The following is a 10,740-nucleotide window of genomic DNA, read 5'->3' as shown; positions in this document are numbered from 1 at the left end:
ACCTTTTACTTCTGTAAAATGATATTATTTTGATCTTAGAACTTTAAAACAAACTATAATTACAGTGTTTTATCAGCACCAAGCAATGTAAACTAAACAAAATGTGATCTAATGTAGTCAACAAATATGGGAGAATCAAAATTGTTATAACAATATTACGGAAAATAAAGTTGTATATAAATAATATGTTTTTTGCGTTTTTCTCGAAATCTTGAAAATGGCAGTTATTACCTTTTACCTTTGAACCCTCGATTTCTTGGTTAAGTAGTTTATGGTTCTTATTAGGGTTAGCGACGGTAAATGAATTCTGCTTGTTTGTTAAGTCTAAGCATATTGAACAGCCTCTTAGCAATAAAAAATGTGTTCCCCTTTAATACGATAGAACGTAATTTGTTTGTACCACTCGTATTTTTTGTAATGCGCAACACGTTGTTGGTTTCACTCTACTATGTACTGTATATTGTTTGATCTTATTCGTCAAATAGTTATACATGCGGACAGTTAAACGGGTTGCTCTGTTTCATGGTTAACGTTACTAGTACATTTGTATATTTTATTAAAGCTATGAATGTAAAAACGGCGGTACATGCGTGTATTTTCTTTAGCTATTTCTCGCGGAGGGTCAGTTTGCATCATTTTTTAGAAATCTAGAAAAAATGCTATTTATCTCATAGCGACTTGTTTTGTATGTTAACTAAATAAAAACATTTTTAAAAAACAGAAATAAGAGTTCCGTAAAATATACACATAGATACATGATCTTTGCAAAAAGTTCTTGTTAAATACCCATTATTCCGTTCCTACCACAATCATTGAACTATTTTTATGTTCTTATGTTAGATGGAATCGCTACCTTTACGTCCAGCGCGGTAATAGTCTCGTATAATCACTTAGGTGTAACTTGTATAATGAGCTAATGAAACTTTCCTGACGGGTTATTTACTATCTGGAACGAATTTAACGGGCTTTAACGCTATCTCCCCGCCATTGAAAAATTGGTGTACAGAAGTACAATATATAAATTTGTTAGAATGTGGTAGGGTGTTATTATTTTATAATCAAAAGGATTGCACTTTAATTGAGCGAAAGATTATGTGATTATCAGATGCAAATCCAAGGTATTTATTTCAATTTTTCAGTTAAGGTGAATAATGTTTATCTTTACTTTGTAGTGCGGTGTTTATATTTGTATTAGTATTTGTAATAAGATTAAGAATATAATGTGAACATCTTAAAGCGTCGCGGTTAAAAAATAATGTATATTTGTATATCACTTCTCTGTCGATTATTGATTATATTGAGACCAATACAGAAAACGAATTGCACTTTCTTTTGGAGGAAGAAATTTAAAAAATGAGCAAAGATCGGTATCATTTGTTTGAAAATTGAACATAATTTGGAAACATATTCTTTATATGTGCAGATTGTAAAAAATCGATATTATACCCCTAAATCAAATACATACGAATGAAATAATTATAACGAATGAAATAATTATAACGATATCATTAAAATATTTAGAATAAAATTTATCTAAATGGGTTTTGTTTGTATCTATAATGAAACATTAATTTTTGAAGAAAATAATAAATCAATACGCCTGAACTCGTATTTTTATATGCCATGTTGAAATGATACAAATTGCAGATACATGTAAACAATTCAAACGAGGTCATGAACTTCAGGTTGCCGATTAACAATGAATGATTTCGCAGTTGACCGCCTGTGGCATGAGTCCACTCTTATCTCAGCTGTAATGGATCTTTCTGGTTTATTGGCTAGAAATATTAAAAAAGGCGGGGTTATTTCCTTACTACTTTGCTTTATATTATGCTATAACAGCGTGTTGTGAAATTTGTTCTTATAATCGATTCATTATAGTGCAGAAAAGATATATAAAAACTACTTTAAGACAGGGAAAATGTGAAGAAAATATGTATAAACAATCCGTATATATTATATGAATGAAAGATATAAGCTATGAAATCATCTAATGAGAGTTATTTTCTTATTGATTAAATTTTCTTGTGACCACTAAAACTAATGATAATGATGAAGGTAATATTAAGTTATTGTAACAGTTATTGTAACAGTTTAATGTTGTTTCAATACTTTTTTTCAGATAAAGGATCATTAATGTGAAGAAACAGACTTATAGAAGAAATCAACAAGATATCATACTATACCTAGACTATTTGATGTGAAGGATAATGCTATTTATTGCCTGACAAAATTCATGCCATTGTGTTTTGCTTATTTATTTTTGTTGTTGTTTTATTTTAAGCAATTAACCTATATATCTTGAACAATAGATTACACATGTATCGTACTAAAAATAAATAATGAATAAATATACTTTTTTAAGATTCGCTCAAAAAAGGAGATGAATCAAAAAAGGAGATAAATGGGGCATAAATAGGCCATGTTTAAGTTCTTGTTGTGTGAAAATAGATATTTCAGCTTTTTCATGCCACAATATGAAATCAATCCTGTATTTATAGAAAATAAACTTCACTTTTTTTGTTTATTATTCATCTTTTTCTTTCGTTTGACACTAAAATTTGAATGACTTTCCCTTTAACTTTGTAATTTGACTGAGTTTAGAAGAATGTAGTCCGAAAAGACACCAGTGAAAAACGGAAATATGTTTCACTGCAGTCCTTTCAATAAAACAAGGAAAATAAACTATTTTTTATGTCATCAATATTTCTCAATATTTCAGAATTTATATTAAGGATATTTAAGAATATAATGAAAAGGGATACAAAGGTTTTTTTTATGTAATTACGTGATTTATTTCATCGAGTGATATGAAAATAAATATTTCACCAGCTCTCTTCTTATTTATCTTTAATATGCATATTGACGACAGTAGTTACGACACCAGTGAAATAAGAAACATATGTTACACTTCAGTTAAAGAAAACTTATACGGATAAAAATTTATTCATAAATGTACAATTGTACAATTAATAAACTATTTAACTTAAAGAATCAAACGTGTATGATTATTTTATAAATATATGTATGATCTTAAGAATACGATGAAAAATTTAACAGATAAATATCATCAGTTTTATATAGCCAATATTATATTATTTTTTATACGTAAGAGAATTAGTATTGAATGTATTTTTTCACTACTATATATTCTTGAACAAAATTATGAAAACATGTAACAAAAACAAATCAGTTTGCGTTAATTTTTAACCCTTCTATTTCATATTTTAAAGATATTGACTGACTGCTATTTATTTAAAATGCTTTTGTAATCCGCATAAATGACAGCTATATTGACCCATTAAAAAGTAAGAGAAATATTCTTCTATGCTTATTTATCAAATTACTCCGAACAACGATTTCCAACACTGTCCTTAGAAAATTAACTCGTGGAATATTATCCACAGAACGGACAGGAACAATCCGTTTCGTCGGAGGTTTAAAAGATAGGGGAATTATTCCCCTATCTCTCTAGTCTCACTATTTATTTCTCTCTGCATGTAAATTTGTTTCTGAAAAAGTGGCTTCAGATCGACCCCCGGAAAAAGGACATCTGGAATTTCCTTTTTTATTCTGGAACGCATTCAATGTGATATTAACATAAAGTAAATAGAAATTCGTATGTAACCATTATTTCCATATGTTGTATAAATCTAAGAGAAACCGAGTGTCTGTCTCTTATATCTATTCAGCTTTGTTATTAAACTATGAACGCTAGAACAATTTATTGATGTTGCATAGTTACTCAAATACTTTAGGATCTGCCATTGAAAGTATTCCATCGTGATTGTAATCATCAAAATCAAACCATTTTTCCCACTTTTCAGTAAGGTAATCGTTCGCCTGGAAAACAAATTGACAGCGCATTATATACATTTTTTAACCATAAGTAACATTTGACATCAAATTCAATATCAAAGGATTCAAGTTCGTCCCACCTTTTTTGCCAACATAACCTGTCATTTTACCTATTATGAAACGATTATTTCACTGTTATATTGAGGGTTTAGCCCTTGCAACAATACAAAGCTCAAAATGTGACATTGAGGTTTTACTAGTTTGGTAAGACCTCATATGTACTCGCAGGCACCTGAACCGCCAAATTTCCTCACACTCTTGGTACATTCATTAAATGAAGGAAAATGGCCCTGGCGGGAATAATATCTGTTCAAATACCTGACGGGAATAAATATCAAATAAGGGGAAGGGTAAGTGTTCCGAGTCAGCATGTGTTTTTATACAAATATGAACTATCCAAACTGCACTGTTTAACATACTCTGCACCAATTTGATAAATGAAAAAATATCATCTCATTGCTTTATCAGTTCAATATTTTAGTGTAACAATATTGTTTAAATACCAGTGTATAAATTAGTCCTTTAAAATAGCTGTGATATATATTTGTCTCTATTTACCTTGCTTGATTCTTGCTCGACAGCACCAACACAAGCTTTAAAAATAAATATCGAAGTAAAGTGTATTCACTAAACTAACATACGGAAGAATATTATTACTACGTAGTTCTATTTCATACGTCATAATTAATTGCAGTTCAACTTCCCAATCTATTTTTGATGATTTAACTAAGACGGATGGGATATGAAACCATTCTGAAAAACTACAGTACTTTTTCATACTGACTGTTTCTCATGCATATTTTCCAATATATTCCTGACAGACTCCATCGAAATATCTTTGTCCTGAAATTAATGTATATCACATAACAATGATACCCTTTTTTCTGTTTTGTACAATACATTGGTTGAATCTGAAAGTTTTAAGCATTGACAGAATAATTCTTATAACCCGAACATTTCTTTTCGAAAATATGCTGCGAAAGGACTATGATCATGTCTCTAAAACAGAACATAAAAACAATAATTGTGCTGAATTAAAGTAAAAATTGTGAGTATACCTAAACACCGAAAGCCGATGAAGCATCGTTATAACCTGATAATTTTTAATACAGAGAAAGAAAGTAAAGAATGATGATAAATTCAAAATAAGTTAACAAATTATGAATATCTCCACTAAAAAGAGAGCAAATAAAAAACGAAAGGTTATCGTTAATACATCCTACAGATGATTAAATTCGGAATATTCAAAATCCCTTCGCAATTGAATGAAACAGGTACACAATAACTTACCATTGAAACTCAAAGCAATAAACAATGTAAACATCCAATACATCTTCTGTATGAATCGTCAGTTTATAAATATTTGTTATAAAGTATAGTTCCGCGCTTGATATACTGTTTTTGTTATGTTTAAAGACCAGTTATGTTTGTCTAATATATTATTAGAAAATAACATATTCATTTCACAATGTACAGCGATAATAATATTGGCTTTGTTATTGGACATTTCAATATGTTATGTAGTTGTTTCTTATTTTGTCGTGTTCATGTTAATTTTAGAAACACTATCTTTGATAAGTTTTGAAATTGCAAGATGTAATATGTCGACATGCACACTGGAAACGAGACCATTGAAAAATAATCTTTATTGTTCATGTGTGATTTATATTGAACTTTGGGAAGAGATTCTATGTTTTGTTGTTATATGTTTCTGTTCCTTCGGAATTATTGATTCCGGCACTTTTAAAGGTTTACAATTGCGTACCGCACTGGGGGCATGATAGATTTTACGCTTTTTTCATTATCCCTCATGTACAGACTCAATCAAACCGAGTCTGCAATTTTTGTATTTCCGAGGTATCACTATTATGCAGATATTAATATATCAAAAGGTATTTAATATTAAATACGTGATGTTTGCTTCAATATAAAGCGGAAATAATAGTTATTTTACAAAAATAGCTAATGTTATAATGTATATTTTGATATCTCGTTTTATTGCTTTCAAATTATCATAATTGCATAGTTTGTGGCGATATGCACATGCGGCGTTGAGCCGAAACAAAGAAACACATTTACTTCATTCACATTTGAAATTCAGTTGTATTGGTATTTTAATTATACAATATATTGTGATTAAAATTTGTTTTGTCGCAATGTATTTCTTGTGTAAATGAAACAGATGGAAAATGAATAATTTGAGGAAATCAACGTTAATGGTATAATGTGTAAATGCAACATACTATGCAGCAATGCCAACTTTTTCATGTTACAGTAATTCTGTATTTGCGAAAGACTAAGACATTGAAATATTTCTTTGGACATTGAAGCATCACACTTACAGGACAGGAACAATATACTCAACGTATCCGCCTCCACCACAACACACTTACATTTCAGTCATCATTTTTCGAAATTGGTAAACTGTCCATGTTCAAAGTACAAACTTGATTACTTATAGATTTATTACATGTATGTTTTTTATTGACGCAATGTGTCTAAAAATAATAACAATGCACGACTATTGAATTTAAAAAAAAATATATATATATATTATTATTGAAATGTTCACAACAAAGGACGCTATTTTTTTACTCCAAATTAGGACAGAGTCTGAAAAAAAAAATAAACGCCAATATTGTAGAAAGGAAAGAGAGATGCAAGGCTTTATCAGGATGGAAAATAATGGTATGTAAAGTCATGGTTAAAGTCAAACATATATATTAACCACAGTAACAACCAAAACAATGCGGTGTACTGCGAATATTTGAATAAGTGTGCATTTATGTTTATTGTGTTTATTTTCTTTTGATATATTTTATTTATATTATTTTTTTTTATCTTTGTTGATTTTTATTGATGTTTTTGTTTCCATTTGCTACTCTTATTTATAAATTATGTTAGCACTTCTTTTTGATTTGTCGGGGCTTTATAACAGCCTAAAATAGAAATGTTTTAATAATATTTTTCTCGTAATTATAAGGACGCTTATATTCTGGTGTGAGAATACACGATTTATTACCATTTTTTTTCAAATAAGTCTCATCGAATATTTCAAGGAACTAATATTATTTCAAACACCAGAATTTATTGCATCAACAATTATGTCCTGTTTTGCCATATCCGGCTCAGTTGCAAAGCGTAAATAATATGTTATGATATCGACATTTGGAACACGCCCATTTAAAGGCTTCATCATGTAGAAAAGCTGCTTATTTTGTGGGATATTTGTATGTTTTTCAGCAGCAAAGTTTAAAAGGAATTCTTCTTCTGAAAGGAATGTGTCTCCATTTATGTCTATCACTTCGCACCATTCTGATAAAAACGCACGCACCATCTCATTAAATGCAGTCGTGTTGGATTCAAATCTTTGTTTCATCATGTTTATAAAGTCATCTTTGGACATTTCTGTCTTGTTTGTAAAGAAAAAGGCGTTCCATAGTCTATTCATTTTGTCAATAATCGTCTTCAATTGCTTATCGCTCAGATTTTCAAGAGCTCTATAACGTTCCCTGTAAGAAACAAATGAGAACAATAATCAACTTCGACATTACCGTGCCACACATTTAGATAACTAGCAGGGTACCGAGCAATTGTTAATATTTTGTTTGAGACAATAAGGTGGTTGAATATGTTCAGATCCCCTTTCTAAATAATTCAGTGTAGATAAATAAATGTGATATCTTTAATATAAATTAGATAGAAAATGAATGTTAGCAATATTTATATTTTTCATCAATCTATGAATGAGACCGATACTTTGTTTCTTTCATAAATGCTCCCTTGTTATTAGGCCTTATGAACGTCTGAACAATTAACTAATGCTATATAATTACTCAAATATCTTAGGATCTTCCATTGAAAGTATTCCATCGTGATTGAAATCATCACAATCAAACCACTTTCCCCACTTCTCAGTAAGGTAATCGTTCGCCTGAAGATAAAGAATTAATTTGACAACTCATAATTAACATTTTTTTATCTTTAGTAACAAACTTGACATCGAATTCAATCTCAAAGGCATTAATGTTTTTACGCCGGTTTCCCTTATTTTACATGTTATTTTATTCATTAAGAATCAATCGTTGTACTGTTTTCTTAGATGTTTAGTCACACCAACACTACACACGTGAAAATGTGACATTCAGGCTGAATTAAGACCTCCTGTGTACGCGCATCCACCTGAACAGAACCACCAAAGCTTCGCACACAAGCTTGTTAGGTTTCTCACATGAATAAATAGAAGGATCCTGGCGGTTATTGTATCAAAAGAAGGAAAAAGATCAGTGTTCAAAATCAGAATGTTTTTACAAACTGTTGACATACACCTTTCATTTATTTAAAAAGCACAGTTTAACATATTATGCACCCGTTCGTTAACGGAAGATATACCATCTCGTTGCTTTATCAGGTTAATATTTTGTTGCAACAAGGTTTTTTATATATGATTTACCAGTCTATAATTTATTTCTTTCAAGCTGCTGTGAAACTGATAATGTTAAGATAATTATATTTTTCTTTCTATTTACCTTGCTTGATTCTTGCTCGACAGCAACAACACACGCTATGAAAACGAAATATCGAAGTAAGTTACTAACTTATAAACTACACCATCTCATTACTACATATTTCAAACATGTCATATTGAATTGCAGTGCAGCTTCCCAATCCATTTCCGTTGACTGAACTAAGGTACAGGTAGAATGTGAAACCATTCTGAAAAACTACTTTTTTCTTTTTCTTTCTTATAATACAAGTTTCTTTATCAAGTTTTCTAATATATTCCTGACAGACTCCTTCGAAATCTATTTAGTTTATACAAATTTGATTCGATTTGTTGAAATCTATAAGCTTATTGAAACACGAATCCTGGAACCAACCCGTTCTAAGCAACACATGTAAAGATTCCTGCTGAAGGAAACAACGGCTTGCGTCCGACAGGGTTTGAACCCACGCTGTTAGCAGTCCTTAGATTATTAGTCCGATGCTTTAACCACTAGACCACGTCGCCATTTAAAAAAACTAAGTTATTTGGCGTAAAAACTAATATTTCTCACATTTCATCGATGTCATTTTTCTGTATTGTTCAATACATGTATTTTGTTGAATCCCGATTCTTTAAGCCGCGATATGATAATTTTATTTAATTACAAGTAAATATACTTCATTGTAAAATATGCTGTGAAAAGACTATGATCTGTTTTTTTTCCTGAAGCAATGAAAGCCGATGAATCCTAATGCTAATATAATAATTTTCAAAACACAGACAGAAAAAGAGAATGATACTAATTTAAAAGTTAAATAGTATTAAAAAATCGTGAATATCTCCAATACAAAGTAGGCAAATCGCTGCAAATGAGTAAACGATAGGTAATTGTTAATACAACCTACACATGACTAAGTTCAGAATATTTTAATCCCTTTGAATTACACAGTTAATTTTAAGTACTTAATTGCACGATTATGACTACAATAACTTACCATTGAGACTCGAAGCAAAAAACAATGTAAGTGTCCAATACATCTTCTCAATGAACCGTTGTTCTTTGTTTATACTTGTTATTCAGAGTAGTTGTATGTTATGTATACTGATTAAAAAAGTACTACAACAACAATATCTCATTATTAGGTTTAAAGACCTATTATGTCTGTCAAGTATATTATTAGAAAATAACATCTTTATTTCACAAGGTACAGTGATGACAATATTGGCGCTTAGGGGTCATTTCAATCTCAAAATGTAACTGATTCTTATTCTGTCTTGTTCACATTAATTTAAAAAAAAACAGAATCTCTGATATGCTTTGAAATTAAAAGATCAGATATTTCGACATGTACACTAGAAAGAAAAAAAATCTTTATTTTTTTCATTTTTGATATATTTGAAACTTGGAAGAGAGAGACGCTGTTTTATTTTTTTTTTTTTGGTCCTTCGGGATCATTTATTCCATCACTTAAAGTGTTAGAAATTGAGTACCGCTCTGAGACTATCGCTTAAGCCGATGACAAGGGATATAAGGGATGACGGTTTTTTATTAACCCTTATGTACAGACTCAATCAAACCGAGTCTGCTATTTACAAGTATTGTTGCTGAAGTTAATGCGTCCGAGAGATCACTTTTACAAACTTTCATGAAAATTGCAGACTCGGTTTGATTAAGTTTGTACATGAGGGATAATGAGTGCAACATGCCTCACGCCCCATATCACCGGCTTGAGTGGTACTTAATTCTCAACGCTTAATAGTGCTGGCATCAATGATCTCGAAGGACCAGAAAAATATAACAACACTAAAGTGAAGTACGGGGTAACTATTTACAGCTGCTACAGCTGCCAAAGGGCACTTGACACCTGCTGTTGTGAAGTATAAAAATATGGAAACAAAGTGATCCCTCGGAAGCATTAATCATTTGAGGGATAATGAATAAGTGCCTTAAACCTTAACAAACAAAGAAAAAATCTACTTAATTTACATTTTAACGTCTTTAAATGATCCATTATATTGTGTTTAGATTTTCGTTTGTTACAATGTACTGCTTGTATATATAAAACAGATGGATTATACATAATTTAAAGAATATATGGTAATTTATGTGGCAGTAATGCCAACATCTTCATGTTACATTAATAATTTATTTATAAACGACTAATGCATTGAAATATTTCTTTGGACATTTGTGCGTCATATGTACTTTACAGGGCAAGAAAAATCTAAAGAACGTTAACGCCCCCACCCCACCACACTCACATTTTAATATTAATCATTTTTTGACATTCGTAAATTGTAAAAGTTGAATTTGGAATTCTTTTATTATAGATTGACTTCATGTTTTTCGTTTGTTTGTTTTTTTTGTTTGTTTTTTTAATGAAGCATTGTTAGAA

At 30.3% G+C, this 10,740-nt stretch overlaps 1 protein-coding gene and 2 long non-coding RNA genes across 3 annotated transcripts; 1 reads left to right on the top strand and 2 right to left on the bottom strand.

The window, feature by feature from the left end:
* Positions 1–530: 530 nt before the first annotated feature.
* On the top strand, positions 531–2,833 carry LOC132733687 (uncharacterized). Its single transcript, XR_009626199.1, has 2 exons — positions 531–1,118; positions 2,123–2,833. It is a non-coding gene; the product is annotated as an uncharacterized LOC132733687 (long non-coding RNA).
* Positions 2,834–3,741: 908 nt separating this feature from the next.
* Positions 3,742–5,244, bottom strand: LOC132733681 (uncharacterized). Its single transcript, XR_009626198.1, has 3 exons — positions 5,149–5,244; positions 4,417–4,451; positions 3,742–3,843 (listed from the first exon to the last, which is right to left on the bottom strand). It is a non-coding gene; the product is annotated as an uncharacterized LOC132733681 (long non-coding RNA).
* Positions 5,245–6,452: 1,208 nt separating this feature from the next.
* Positions 6,453–9,454, bottom strand: LOC132733688 (sarcoplasmic calcium-binding protein-like). The gene is made up of 4 exons (XM_060720348.1): positions 9,340–9,454; positions 8,388–8,422; positions 7,695–7,792; positions 6,453–7,370 (listed from the first exon to the last, which is right to left on the bottom strand). Exons 1-4 carry the CDS (start codon positions 9,380–9,382, stop codon positions 6,932–6,934), a joined length of 615 nt encoding a protein of 204 aa, XP_060576331.1. The 5' UTR covers positions 9,383–9,454; the 3' UTR covers positions 6,453–6,931.
* Between the last annotated feature and the right edge of the window lie 1,286 nt (positions 9,455–10,740).

Source organism: Ruditapes philippinarum, unplaced genomic scaffold, assembly GCF_026571515.1.
Source record: "Ruditapes philippinarum isolate M1 unplaced genomic scaffold, ASM2657151v2 ctg4010_1_1_1_1, whole genome shotgun sequence".
NCBI classification, from domain to species: Eukaryota; Metazoa; Mollusca; class Bivalvia; order Venerida; family Veneridae; genus Ruditapes; species Ruditapes philippinarum.
This window is presented reverse-complemented; position numbering and strand designations above follow the sequence as displayed.

Coding starts and splice junctions, on each gene's coding strand:
- LOC132733688 (XM_060720348.1), bottom strand. CDS start 9,382: ATGTATTGGACACTTACATTGTTTTTTGCTTCGAGTCTCAATG. Junction 7,793..8,387: donor TCGAGCAAGAATCAAGCAAG/GTAAATAGAAAG, acceptor CTTTATCTTCAG/GCGAACGATTACCTTACTGA. Junction 7,371..7,694: donor GAAGATCCTAAGATATTTGA/GTAATTATATAG, acceptor TGTTTCTTACAG/GGAACGTTATAGAGCTCTTG.